Source organism: Malaclemys terrapin, chromosome 3, assembly GCF_027887155.1.
Source record: "Malaclemys terrapin pileata isolate rMalTer1 chromosome 3, rMalTer1.hap1, whole genome shotgun sequence".
Classification (NCBI taxonomy): Eukaryota; Metazoa; Chordata; order Testudines; family Emydidae; genus Malaclemys; species Malaclemys terrapin.
The window spans coordinates 172153848-172169396 of NC_071507.1; the positions used below are offsets into that span (position 1 = coordinate 172153848).

Sequence of the window (15549 nt, forward strand, 5' to 3'; positions counted from 1 at the left end):
CCTGTGGATGGCTGTGTAAGTGTAGGATCTGGAGAGGATTGCAACTTGTCACAGCATCACAGTGTGAAAGGGAGGCCAGGTTGATATGCCAGAGGGCTCAGGGATACCCCACTTCCAGGTTGCATCCTGGGGAACCCATCACACTCACTCATTTAGAATTAATTTTATAGCAGTTTTTAAAGTTTTAAAGTTTCTCTTTTGGTCACCTGGACGCTCTATTGGTGTTTCTCATCCTTTTTCTTTAATCATTGAGATTCTGGTTTGTTTCTTTCATTTTTCACATTTAGAAAACAGGATCAAGTCCTGTTGTGGAAGTCCCTCTGAGATGCTAGCTATAATATTATATAATAGTCACAGGCCATTCATTATGCGCCCAGCAAAAACCAGAATGGGTTCTGGGTACACCAGAGATACTTGATAGGAATAAACTTTTGCATGTGACCCTAAAAATTAAGATCAACTTCATTTAAATTTTACCTCTCTCTCTCTAGCCCATATACAAAATGAATTTTCTTTTTCTTTTTGTTGCTATGTTACTCTTGATTGATTATAGGGTTTGCTTTACCTGAGTTCTCATTTTTACTTATACATTCTCACTTTTATTTTCCAATGTGTCGAGTGTCCTGAGCCGTCTTTGGCTTCTTTTTTTCTCAGCAGTCAACCAGCAAAGGGAAAAGGGAGGATCTGCAATGCTCCTGTCTTGGTCAGTTAGAATGATCTCTAAAAAATGTAATTAAGAACAATGGCATAGAGGGATAATATAACATAGAGTTAATTGATGATGATACTAAGTATTGTAGAATATAAATCAAACCCAGTGCAGGAACCCACACACACATTGAAGTAAGCAATCTGCCTATAAATCAATATTGCTAATTCCCTGTGTAATTAGTTATGTTTAATTCTAGTAAAATATGTTTTAATGAGGTGGTTCAACAGTGCTAATCAGACGTAAACTGATTGTTAACTCCTTTGCAAGAATGACCTTACTTATGTTGGTGGCTGGTGCAGGACGGTGTTTGATATTGCTCACAACAGCAACTGCCATAACTCATTGTTTCTTTTGCAGACTATGATGACTAGAAGTGTAGTTTCCCTGTTAGGTTGACTGATTCTAAAAACAATTTGGGGCCCTCCTGCAGATCAAATGAGCTTGAAAATTATTACATCTTAGGTTCATACATAGTTTTCAGTCAAATATCACTTCTGAGTTTATCAACCCTAATTAGCAACGCATTTAATTTTAAATGTATTGAGGACAATACCGCAGTTGAGTTACCTATACTGAGAAATAGCACTAATTTCCTCCCATGCTATAACTAGCAGGAAATTTTGAAATGATTGCGAAGCTCACTAATGGAACAGTGACCTTTGGTTGTTTTTACATGTCTGTTAAGGATGAAACTGAATAACTGCATGATTAATTAAAAGGAGTAGCTGAAGATCCTGCATGGAGAATTTAAGGAAAAAAGGGCCAAAGTTCATCACTAAAAATAGTAGCTGATTATTTATGCACCATGGCTTCTAGTACATTTGGTAAAGTGAAAATGTTGTCATTGATCATAGAACCACTGTGCTACAAGTGTGGCAACACATTTTTTTTATTTATTTAGAGTAAGATGTGTTAACATCCAGCATGACAAAATTTGTACAAAGTTCACAATTTAAAAATGAAGTATCACAGCAACTTGTGATTCCACACATTTATAGCAAAATTAAAATGTCAACAAATCCATGCCGTGTAGTACAAAAATAAATCAAACTTCAGTTCCACAGAGAGCACAATAAATAGTTTATACAAAATTCTGTCTTAATAAATGATTACTTAAATTAACTTAGAAATGAATATGAACAATAAGTTATAATAAATAAACTCTGACTCACAATAATTTCATATGAAAGGTCAGCATTCTAATATGTGACACTTTTGTGATCCCTATATAATAGTCACAGATAACTTCTGATTTGATATTATGTACCAACATTAGATGAGCAGCAGATTTGTGCTTAAAATCCCTTTCCATTGTACATAGGTGATAACAATAAGAATCCAAAACTGATACTATCTATTACTCTACTGAAAGCATTACTATATTGGCAAAGAAGCTGCAGACACAATGCAGTGGTAAAATGCATATGCCATTATGAACAATGAAAGCCCTAAAAGGAGGCTAGGGCAAAAGTACAATATATATGGCAGAAGGTGAACAACAAGCACCTTGCTTCAGCTCTCAAAAAGGCAATTCTGAGCATGGCAGCTACAACTAATAGCACAACAGAAAAAGGGCACTGTACAGATAAGACTGCAGAGCCCCCAAAGTAATTACATAATCTTTTCCCAGCTAGTTATTAAAGTCCTCATGGAAAACTGTAAGCTTTTGTACAGTGAATAGTATAAAGTGCCGCTGGGATATACATATATTTATACATATATATATATACCGAGGTTGAATATTGTATCAGAATATTTGTTGTGAGATCCCTGTAGTCTCCCTTAGCAATATTACTGGATTGGCCATAATGGCTTCCACTATAATTTGTTCAGGTTTAGTGTCACAAGGCTAATGACACAAGAAATTGCACACCTCCGTATGGATATATAGGGCAAGGTAAGTGCAAATAGTCAACTGGCACATTGTGGGGACAATGACCCTGTAAGTCCTGTTCTGCTAAAAATATTTTATTTTTTACAAAACCCATCTTTTTCATAACAAAATTTTAAAGTACTTTTGTACTTTCTGCATAACATCAAGACATGGAAGGAAAAGATATGCTATCAATTTTAAATAAATTCAACATCTGTAAAACACAACACATCAAAATTACTACTTAAAAAGGAAAAAATGTCGTAATAAAAAGTGGTCTTATGCATACATATAGTGCAGTCATTTTGAAGAAAACAATCAAATCTTGAAGGTACAAATAAGTTTTATCTTAAAATGATCCAGTTTAAAGCAAAAAAAGTGCTGAAGTATATTTAGTTACATTAAAATTTGATTGCATTCATTTTTGCAATAGATAATAGTAGAACAAATATAAAGCATACATGAATGCTGCAGTAATGATTGTTCTCCAACAAAATGCAGAACATAAATATTAAAATATGAAAAATGGGATCAAATGCTTGGCAAAGCAAAAAGAAAAAAAACCTTTACTGAGCTGCATTTCTACTAAAGCTAGCAATGAATCCAGTTCAGTAACTATGGTAGACACAAATCATTTGTCTTTATCCCAAAATTAAAGATGTAAAAAGGCAATATTAGTTTTAAAATATTGTCTTTCATCTTAAATTGAAAATACAGAGTTTCTGAAAGATGAACTACATTGCTATAAGACATAGTTCAGAGGGGCACTAAGCAGTCCAGGAGAGATAAGAGAATGTTGGTGCCAAAGTTTATTTGAAAATAAAAGCTGAAATCTTCAGGTTGTCCACCTCTGATATAGTTCCTTTCATAATGGAAGTTCCCATATTCATACCATGTAATGCTTAGAAGTTAATTAAAAAGTGCTGTTTAAGCTGCTTTGAATCTTCTGTCAAGTTTCCATGGCTTGATGTTGTTACCCATTTTGTATCTTACATCTAATCCATGCCATTTTCTTGGATTTCAAAAAACCTCATTTTATTGCCCCCACCACACACCATCCTCTGAAAACAAAAGTCACATAATATTTTCAAGCATTGTTCAAAAATAAAGCATTTTTGCAACCAATTCTTGCTATGAAACAATATGCACACAAAATGTATTTCTTAAATCCCATAAAATCCTCCAACATGAGGCAAAATGATAGTGTTTAAAAAGTGGCTGCAGACCGCAACATTATCATTCAAAGCTGTTTTTTTTTTGTCCATTTCAGTTCAAAATACTAAAACATTTAATCACTAAAGCATTAAAAAGAATTTACACTCTATTTATTTTGATCAGCTTACCTCTTCAGAAATATATATACCCCAAAAATGTGCATACATTAGCAGCTATAAACATTACATGGCATATCACACTATGTCAGCTTATATGAAAACGTACAAAATGTGAATGTATTCAAAAAACTATTCTGCAGTTACTATCTTTAAAGCAAGACATAAAATCATTATGAAGTCTTGTAAGCATAACACTGTTTCAAACAGAAATAAATATATAACACTTTCTGGTAAATTACAGCAGCAAAAAACAAGAGGCATCCTTTTTTTAAGCAAGACTTTCACCACTATAGCAGCTGTTCAGACCTGAATTCCTCTCACAGCCTGCTTTATATTTTCCAGTAGGGCTTTATTTTCTGGACTCTGATAACGATCTTGATTTGTATACATGTCCGTCAAAGTGGTCACGTAAGCATCAAAATTTTGTTCATTGATTGGTTCCTACGAGATATTAAATAGTAGTTCATATACAACTTTTATTTTCTTGATTGTATATTAATTTAAGCATAACATACTATCATATCATATTGCCACCATTTTTATAACATTTAAAATGCCTATTTAGATCTTAATTTTACAGGATACATTGGAACAGGCCCACTGTGCCTTTGTTAGCAGTTAAATTTATCTTTATGGTTTCAGTGTTGTTACCACAAATATCCAACTGGTTGAGGAACCATAAACATAAAAACGACATCTACTGTATGAGGTGAACTGAAGATCGCCAAATTCCTTAACTTGTGCTCTCAATCACTTACCATATGTGGCAGCTGGATATTAGCTAGACTATGAATTAAAGACTGGCTTAAATTGGCCAGTTCATGAAGAAGAGACTCATTTTGCTGTTCAATTACTTTGTTCTCCTCTTCTATCGTCTTCAAGTTGCTCTCCATTGTGGTAATCTAAAATGGACAAATTTGTGTACAATGTAATATAAGGCAAGCCGTTATAAAGCATGCGTTCTTGAAGTGAGTGATAACAGTAATATAAGAACAAAAAAGGGCCTTTTTGTTTAAATAGAAAGGTTTCACTTGTTTATAATTTTTTAAATAATTTTAAGAGGTTTTTCTGCTATGTACAACTGCAAATTATATGACTTTATTTTAACGGCTTGTCTTTTTTATGGTGGAAGTACTGATTTACCTTACATTTGATTGTACTGGCTTTGTATCAATTTTATATTTTTAAAATAAATATCCTTTTGTATTTAAAGGCACTTATAAGGGCCTCAAACTTGCAAGCTGATTCATGTTGGCAGACTCTTATACGTGCCTGGACCCCGGTGAAATCAATGGAGGCACCATATGGGTATAAGAATCCACCTGTATCCATGAGGTTGCAGGATCAGGGCTAGTGTGAGTAGATGATACATTTATCATATTTTTGTAGTATATGCCATATTAACTAAGTGTGCACAATCCTTTGCTGTCACCATTTGGCTCTTTGGAATTATATTTGCATTCAACCTATACTGCCCAATGAATATTCTCACAGAACTGCCAGTGAAAGCTAAAGAATTACACATTGTTGCACAATAGGTACAGCAAAATAATCGGGTAAGTGTGTCTTAGTACTATTCTTTTCTATATTTTTATGTTTTGCCTTATGTTACTAACAGCTTTCAATGTTTGTGTTTAATGACAAACAAAATGAAGTCTGCTGTATTTTATTAGCAATATATTTGTTGTTGTGTGGCCTTTATAAATATTCTCTAAGATGTAAAGACAGAACTTACGACATTTGATTACTGTTTCAAATAGGTTGAAATTCAGGAAAAGAAACTGTGTGTTGCATAAACATGAAGTGGTCTATATAAGTAACTTACTGGATGTGACAATACATGAAGTGGTCTATATAAGTAACTTACTGGATGTGAGACTGATATAAATACAGTGGTCACACTTACAAGATGTATTCTATTTGGAGAGATATTAGCATTTCCAACTGTGTTCCCCATTTTAAGTATACTGTTCAAACCTTTAGAATCTTTCTAAAATGAAGAAACTTTTAAAGCGTGACCAGTTTACATGGCTATTTAAATTCCATGACATAGGGCAACTCAACTCTTACCAAGTGTAAAATGTGTGTGTGTATAGGGTAAGATGTACATTGGCAAGAGGGTAGAAAATGAAGCCAAAGAAGCAGAAAAGAGGACAGAGAGCCAAATTCTCAAAGTGACAGTCACTTGGCTTTAATTTGACATCCACAATTAACTGCCGGTATAATAAATTATAGGAAAAAATGATAGTATTTTGATGTGAACTATCTCATTTGTCAGCACAAACAGTATGGAGGTCTGAAGGGGAGAAGATTTTTACGTGAACATCAGATGAGCCTAGGTCAGTATATTTTAACAGGTTTGCTGGCACAATCAGACAGTTAGATGCCTCAAGTCTATCACTGTGGATTGTGGATTTTTGATAATTTGGTCTGTAACATTAATTGATAAAAGCAAATCTTTTCTTAAGAGCTTGGTACACACATAAGACTAGCTGTCAAATAGGTTTGACTTTGACTACTGATATTTATGCAGCAGATAATCCAAGCTGAGACACACATTGTCAATATTACAGGGGAACATTTATTCGGGATGAATAGTTCTCGAACTATTTCTCCAGCATGCTGCAATAGGCACAAATAGGTTTTACTTTGACACAGAGAATGGAAAGACATTCCTGTTGCTATGTTTTCAATTTGTGTATGTCAGAGACCAGGCCAAGCACATGCCCTAAACTCATGCTCTTTTTGGACTCCAGTGCTAAAGAGCCAGTCCTACTACATATGTGTAATTTTTTTTTTAATTCTTCTTAGCTAATGTCAGTCATATTCCAAGTCATTATGTTTAATATTCATCCTTACATTTTTTAACATCAAAAGTAATAACTGGAGTCAGAGTATTGACCTCTTACATCAAGTATAATTAGGGCCCAGTCCTGGGAGGTGCTGAGAGCCATCAACTCCTATTGACTTCAATGGGAGACTGTGAAATGGGAGTTGAAATTTCACAGTCTCTCATAGGATTGGTCCTTTAGGTGGTTGAGGACTGTTATCTGATAGATTTTTCCTCTAAACACTGAGAGATGCCGAGCACCTGAAACTGCATTGATTTTTGTGAAGTTCCAGGTAATCAGCACCTCTCAGGATTTAGCACACTGTTACCTTCATAAGATATCTGAAATGTAATTGGTACCATTAGTTACGGCTCATATCAAGTGACTTTTCATTTTTATTTTCGGTGTATAAATTAAGTAAAGTTACAGAACAGAAACTGCTTTCTATATTATAAATTTTCTTTTACATATTTCCCAATTTATATAATGAATTTTGTTTGAAATCTACGTAACACAATGTATTTTTTATAATAGTATAGATTTTGTTAAGGTTAATGTTAAAATTTTATTGTCCAATACATTACATATTGACTGTGATAGTCTTAATGACCTTAATTTAGACCACTGCATATTCTTAGGAAATGTTCAAGGGATCTATTGCACATTTTGATGTGACACAGACTTGGAAAGGGGGTAAAAGTATTGATGACAAATATTTACTGTCACTAAAACAGTTGATAAAGACCTTAAGCTATCTGGGTGATTTGCCCCACCAGGTCTGTCCTTTTCAAAATGAAAACTCATTTTCCTTTGGAGAACACGACAGGTTGAGAGTGTGACCCCTGAGTTATTGTGAAGTCTGATTTTGTTGGGATTCTCCATTAGATGTCAATAGTTTTAGTGACAGTAAATATTTGTCATCAACACTTTTACCCCCTTTCCAAGTCTGTGTCACATCAAAATGTGCAATAGATCCCTTGAACATTTCCTAAGAATATGCAGTGGTCTAAATCCTCCAAACAAACTGGTTCTCCCCAACTTGATCCATTACCCTGTTTCCTAAGAGTGTACAATGGAACCAGTTTGAGAAGTGAAAGCTAGAAATAGTGTAAGGATTGTGTGTTTATTGTGTTGATACAAGTCTCCACCTAAAAGCCCTGATCCCACAAGTTCTTTCACACAAGAATAACTTTACTCTTGTGAGCAGCAGTATGATTATTTGAATACTGAGGGTGTTTCAGTTTTTTATTTCATTTTTCTATACAGCCATAATGTATTAGGTATTCATCCAGAAATCCAAACACTTGTGGCAGGTTACAGGATGAGATCTGGCCTAACGAATACTGGAGTGCCCAGATGGAAGGCATTTAAAAAAAAAAAAACACTTGCAAAAAGCCCTGTAAGTCTTAATGTGGACTGTACCTACTACACCTTATTGATATCAAACTGTGAGGAGACAAAGCATCATAAACTGCACTAGATATGAGAGCCGGTTGGAAAATGTAATTTCAATGGAAAACAAATGAACCCCTACCCCATTTTCTATCCATCTACAGAAGTAGTCAAAAACCTCAACACAAGAGATTTTCATGAAAAAGAGAAATGAAAATGTTCACAGTATAGTTCTCCATTTTCTGACCAATTCCTGTGGACCCCAAATAGGATGAAGCTGGGATATGGAGTCCTTTCCAACCAAACAGTGGTCTGGTGCAGTTGCCATGGGGAGTGCTATACAATATTACAGGCGTAGCAATTGCTGCTTCTATGTGTACTCCTTCTGCAAGCAGAATGCCCTGGCCACTGCTGTGTTCTCCATCTACTAATGCCATGATTTAGCTGTCTGAGAATTTAACAGATACAAAGATTGTATAAAATCTTATAAGAAGGAAATGCAAAGGTGGCTATTTAGCCAGGACTTTCAGTTTTTAAAACTGGTGGCTGCTGTGGTGGGAAATAACTACTTAACAGCACCACAGATACTGTTTTCTAAGCTTACAAATGTAAATTAAGAACATATGAAATGTGAGCAAAAATGTGAGAGAAAACAATTTTTCCAAAGACAATTTTTCTCCTATATTTCTTTTGATCAATCACGTGTAAAAAGTAGCTAAATTTAAGGCTTCATAAAACTGTTACCTGAGTTCTGAGTTTAATCATATCAGCTTCCATCTGGGAATTGGATTCATTTAGTTCCTTGATTTCTTCATCTAGCTGCTTAATTTCTTCATCATTTTCTATACCTATGCAATATAAAAATGAAGGAGATATTAAAATAATTAAGCTATAAATCTGTGTTCTGCAACAGAGACATTTCATATTATAAATTAAACTTATTAATGTAAAAAGTTCAGAAACACTAAGTCTCATCAAACTTCCCATTTGAAGTTAAACCCATATATTTCCCATCGTGTCTCTTTTAAGAACTGTGGTAATTTTCCAATGACAATGGTAGAAACAGCTTAAATATACTGATTATGTCTTTGCATTATTAAAAATGTACCTCTACTAATGAATTCTGCTGCATTGTCACACTTGACCTTTTTAAAAAATACTGGCAATGTCTCTTGTCCTTTTAAGGAAAGAAAAAATATCCTAACAAGGCAATAGTTTCAAGTCACAATTATCCCGAAATCATTTGCTCATATAATCAGGGGAAATGTTTCACAACACAGAAAAACTGTAAAATACCACTGTCAATCTGGACTACCTGCAGCCTCTGCCACCTCCATAGTTCATTACCTAATGGTCATTCCCGAATGACCTAGGGGAACATGTTCTGAAGTATTCAGGTGACTCAGGAGTCTAAGTCCCATTTTCAAAAGTTACTTAAGCATTTAGGAGCCAGATTTTTAAAGGTATTTAAAAGACACAGATAGGTGCCTGCTGGGATTTTCAAAAGCACCTATATGCCTAATTCACAATAATTTCAGTGGGAGTTAGGCACTTTAGAAAACCCAATAGGTGCCTATATGTCTCATTATGCACCAGAGCACCTAACTGCCTAAATCCAACATTTAGGCACCATTGGCATTCCAAAACCTCTTCTCAGCTGCTGCCTAACATTGGAGGTACCTAAATTTTAGAAACTGGACATGCACTCTGTTGCCTAAATCCTGACATTTCTAACACACCTAACCCAGTGGGATTAACACTGCCTATCTTCCCTTTGGGGTCTGATCCAGTAGGCATGTTCAGTAAGGAAGTAAAGTCCATTTTTTCATGTCTAATGCTGGTGACATCATAGCAGAATTTTTGGAAGTCTTCTTGATCCATCGCTAACTTCACGCACTCATCAACTGATCTCTCCGTGATCTGCCACACAGCATCTATCCATCTCCTGGCTGATCATCCCCTTGTATGATGACCCACCACCATTCCTTCTATGATAACTTTCTCGAGGATATTCCCATCTCTGTGCCTGGTGTGACCAAAGTACATAAATTCATTTTTATTGATTTCTAAGAGCAGAGTCTGCTTCTCTCCAATAATATTTCTAACATAAATGTTCATCTTTTCTGTCCAGGGATGGAGCCCCACTGGCAAGATAGGTGTTTTCTCGCTGAGAAACTTTTGGGCCTCTGGGGCTTTGGGTTGAGCTAGGGCTCTGAGCAGCTTATTAGTTGTGAGGCAAGGTCAGGGTTTAGGCAGCTTTGCAAAGGCTGAATGGTGGAAACTTAGCGCCAGGGAGACTTAGATGTGAACAGAGTTAGGCAGCAACTGAGTGGTGGCTTTGAAAATGTCAGTGGTGCTTACGTGGAGTAGTGAGGTGCCTAAAGAGGCAGATAGATGCCGAAGTATATTTAAGGAACTGGGCCTTTTGAAAATGGGACTTGGACTCTTAAGTAATTAGGTGCTTTTGAAAATGTTACCTCTACAGCCCATTCCTTACCTATTGAAATTAATAGCAAAACTCACTGATTTCACCAGGAGTAGGATTTCACCAGGGCACCTCACTGATGGATATTGGTCTAGCTTCCTTCCTGTTCACAACACTGGAATGCTTTATTAAAGTTTGTAATGAACTACATCCATCGGTAGATGTGGGTTATAGGTCTTTGTCATTCATGCTGTTTCTGTCTGTGACAGTAGATACTAGAAAGCCCAAGACTGAATTATTGCGCTGGTTTATATCTTTAAGTGTTTGGTATTAATTACTATTGGTCTTGTATCTTCCTTGGTGACTCAAATTGCCCAAAGGAGATCCCTTTTGAGTCCTATTTAATTCTGTATTTATGTGCTTGCTATGTGATCACCAGATCCTCAGCTGATGTAAAGTCATGTAGCTCCATTGGCTTCAGTGGAGCTATGCTAATGTACACTGAGGATCTGGTCCTAAGTGTCACAACTAGATGGATGTCAATCCCTGTTGGCCAAGGAATTTCTGTATTGCATGATCATCAGAGGAATTATAGTTTGCGTAGTCAGTAGCTTTCTTGAAGAGAAGTGCAATTAGACTAAATGGCTACAGGTACATATAACACTGATCATCACATTTCTCCTTGTTTTTCCAGTGGCTGGGGTGGAGATCTTTTTAATTCAGGAATCTTCCTTTTACATATGTCTTTACTGGACACACTATAAAGTTATATTTCTCTAACCTCTCCAAGCTGTATCTCCACACAGGGGCAAAATGGGCCAGATTTTTAAATATTGTTGCTACTGTATACACATTGTTCTGTACAACCTTCTCCAACTGTCCTTTAACCAAACCACCCATGCCTGACACACTAGTTTACTCATCAACCTTCCCTTCTGCACATCCCCTTCACAAAACTCCCCCATCACGACACTACTGGTTGCAGATGCTAGGTGTAGTAGTTTGGTGTATGGGAAGGGGTCATTTGGTAAAGATGGTGCAGGAGAACTGAGTCTGTGGTAGTTGTGATAGTGATAAGGCACATGCCTGTGAATGGAGGAGTAGAGAGTATGCATTATTAGATTGCTTAACTTTTTATTTCCTTGTTTTGTGAGTTTTTGTCAGGTATGTGATATACCAGGTAACCCAGCCTTTTGTGTGTTGATTTCTTAGGGATTTGTATGTTAAAGATGTCGAACTCACACATAAATTCCCACTATTCCCATTTCTCTTTTTACTCAAGAGCTCCCCTAGGCTAATGACCTTCCTGTGGCTTGTCACCTAGGAGATCCCACCTGTGGTGAAGCATGGGAAGTTTGTCAGGCCCAGGGGCTAGCTCAGTAACAGTGCTCCAGTTATCTAGGGAGGCTGCCCACCAGCTCCTACCCCTGTAGTTTTTATGGGTAAGGATATGTATGAGATAGGGTCAGGGAGATTAAGAAACTGGCAGGCAAACTCCATTGACAAACTCCATTACTGAGCCAGCCCTTGGATCTGACAAAGCTCACTCAGTTTGCTACAGGGGGGAACTACTTTGTGACAAACCATGGGAAGTTTTCTGGCTTGACCACTCTGAGGCAGGTTGTTGTGAAGGAAGTTTAAGTTGCCCTCAGCAAAGATGGCCACTGCTGTCCATAGTCAATGAGAGTGACCCTTATGAAAGATGTCCTTGCCGTCAGGAGGCAGCGAGGGGCACTATGAAGAGAAGCTGAACATAGGGATATAGAGAAGGCAGGAGTGGGACACTGGCCTCTCTGTGTGATGAGGAATGTAGAGTACAGCTGAAGAATATGCGATATGTGTGCAGGAGGGAGTCTCATAGGGCAGCGGAGTAGGAAAGATAGGTGTGAACCTGAATGGGCAGGGAAAAAAGAAGTAGGAGGGAGAATGTGATGGATAGGAGACTGCGAGGGGAAGAGCACGACATACATGAAAGACAGAGACTGCGAGGGGAAAAGCACGACATACATGAAAGACAGAAGGCAATGGAGGAGCTTGGAGGGAGAATGTAAGTGGGGCAGGGAGGATAGATAGGAGGCAGGATAGTGATTGGGGTAGGGGACGAGGAGGACAGATTGGCAGTGCCTCCACCTAAAGAGTTTGGAAAGGGTACGTGGAGTCTCCCTCCAGGCAGCCAGTGGGGAGGCGCACATTTTTTGCTTGTGTGTTAAAGGTTGATTTTTGAACCTGATCATACACAAATTGCAGGTAGACAGCTCTCCCTAGAAGCTCAAAAACCAGAAGACGCTAAAAAGAAAATAAGTGATTTTTTTTTGATCTCATGATTTTTAAACCAATCTCATGCCCTCGTACACACTTAACTACAATCTTTCTGATGGATGGGGGTTTCTCTTGGTATGTTTGATTAATGATATTTTGCCACCAATAGATTACACATATCTTTAATGTGTCTTGCAGACACCAATACAGTTGACTATTAATGTGATAACTCTATATTCATTACATTTGTAACAACAAATTAATTCTGGATTTTTTTAAAACTACTCCCCATTTCTCCCAAGTTCTAAAAGAACTCTGATGACTCTCCCATTTTTTCCTGACTATAGCCCTCCCCTTCACACCTTTGAAACGTCATAGCCTTTATTCTTCCAGCTAATGAGGAGTGCAGGGGATTCTTTCTGGAGCCAATCAAAGCTGCTTAATTTCATAGTTCCAATTTGGGATATTTTAACTGCTTTGTAAATGAAGAGGTCCCGTGTAGTGATTATTATTTATTATAGGCTCCTTTATACTGTGGTACTGCTTAGAGGCCAACCAAGTGAGGGCCTCATTGCGCTAGAGCCTAGATCCTTAAAGGTATTTAAGCACCTAACTCCCACTGAAATCAACAGGAGTTAGGTGCCTAACTACCATTGAGGATCTGGGACTGGGAGCTGTATAAACATATAACAAATGACATCCCTGACCTAATGAGATCACAGTCTAAATGGCAAGACATACTAGATGTATGAGACAAACAATTGGACTGGGATTAGGGGAGACAGGGTAACAAAATCATAGGCTGTGTGCAATTCTTACCCAGTCAGGAGCAATAAACACTAATTGTCACCTGGCTAGCTGTTAACAGATGGCAACATTCCATAAGCATTAAGGAAGTGGTAAATTTTGAGAAGGGACTTGAAGGTGGAAAAGATGGCAGCTTTATGGATTTTGGATGTGTAAGGGATGAGATTAATGGTTCAGGAAAAATAAGCACCTCTCATTAAATTCCAAACTTAAAGAGGTGTTGCAACTGTGTTGGTCCCAGGATATTAGAGAGACAAGGTGGGATATTAGAGAGACTTCTGTTGGTGAGAGATACAAGCTTTCAAACTCTCTCACCAACAAAAGTTGGTCCAATAAAAGATATTATCCACCTTGTCTCTCTAAAGTTTAAAAAGTACTTTCCCTTGGATTGTATATGAACTGCTGAAAGTGCTTTTCATGCAACTCCAACATGGCTGGGATGTTGGATGTAATACAGCTTTATGATATTGCTTTGCCAGTATTTGTCCTGGAGCACAACTGCAGGAAGGTAGAAAGTAGTTTTGTATAGTTTTCCATTGGTCAACAGGTTCCGAGCCAGGAATGTGGGCCTCCAGATTGGCCAGAGGATTTCCTGAAGATGATTAGCACAAAGCCCTCTGGATCTGACTTTCAGAAGTGCTGAGCATCTACAATTCCAATTGAAACCTGTGGGGGTTGGGTGTGCTCAGCACCCTCTGAAAATCAGGTCCCCTCCTCTTCTGAGCAGTTGAGCAATGTGAGACCCATTGGCCCACCTTGGAGCATCAGACTTGAGTCAGAAAAAACATAGCATTTTATTATATTGGGAAATATTTACACAGCTACCCCTGTGTAAATCCAGAATCTCCTCAATAAAGCCAATAGAGTTTTTCAGATTTTCTCTGGTGTAACTCAGGCCAGAATCTGACCTACTGTATTTCTGGCTCAGGTTTCAATAGCATGGACGTCAGTTGCATTGCTTTCTAAAATGATCTCGTTCATGATATACACTAAGAAAGACTTATAAAAAGGCCCACATAGCAATGTGTCTTTTATCTTGCAAAGAGGTAATATTTAAAAGAGAATGATTAAAATTTTACCATTACTGGCCCGTTGCTTTATTGTTAGCATCTGTTCTCCAGACAGCTTTGCTTTCTTCATGGCGGAAGTGGCTCTGGGGCATCCTGATAGACTGTGAATGATAAGAAAATAAAGAGCCTATTAAATTGTAATAGATCAAGACAATAAATTTGTCAACTAAAACTGTCATGACAATAACATCTGAGAAGAAGTTTATCTCCACTCTGCACCAAAATGATAGGGTACCTGGTTATGAAAGAGAGGGAGGAGCTTCATAAATGATTTTTTGGTTTTATTTTTCTGCCGCCACCTCTTTTTGAATGTGCAGATTATATATAAATCCAAGGAAATGCATTTTATGTACAAAATCTAAACTAGGAAAAGAACAATGCAACCTTTTAGCGACGTTATACCCATAAAAAACCTACTTTCTAAAAAGGGTTACTGCTTAAATGCTCCATTTAAACAAAACACTATCTGCCCTACTCCTTTCAACTCAAAAACCCAAACACAGGAACTGAGGGAACTGGCTAGCTCTAATTGTGTCTTTAATAACGAGCTCTTTTGAATGACTAGCTCTTTTTAAGTATGCTCGTTTTTATAGATATAACCTATTCCTATATTTGAATTGTTTTTTTTCTAAATTGCTTTTTAAAACATGTAAATTACTTTGGAACAGAGTTTTGTTTGGACTTTGGAAAAGTGCATTCCCAACCTACAATGAGACCTGCATGTAAAATGAGATTTAACACTGTATTTCAGGGTTCACTCCTCCACTATCTCATTCTATGTACAGAGTCTTAGACACTATTTTGGGGACAGGTGTTCTATATACTAATATATCAAATACATACAAA

General features: G+C 37.0%; 1 protein-coding gene across 11 annotated transcripts in view; it reads right to left on the minus strand.

Annotated features, from left to right (window-relative positions):
- Positions 1-1583: 1583 nt before the first annotated feature.
- The window catches only part of MYT1L (myelin transcription factor 1 like), a 382005-nt gene continuing 368039 nt past the window's right edge, over positions 1584-15549 (minus strand). For all 11 annotated transcript variants that reach the window (XM_054024376.1, XM_054024375.1, XM_054024374.1 and 8 more), the window contains 4 exons: positions 14713-14804; positions 8887-8990; positions 4678-4821; positions 1584-4360 (listed from right to left, as the gene is read on the minus strand). In XM_054024376.1, coding sequence (XP_053880351.1) covers positions 4220-4360; positions 4678-4821; positions 8887-8990; positions 14713-14804 — 481 coding nt within the window. In that variant the 3' untranslated portion in view covers positions 1584-4219. The remainder of the gene's footprint in view (positions 4361-4677; positions 4822-8886; positions 8991-14712; positions 14805-15549) is intronic.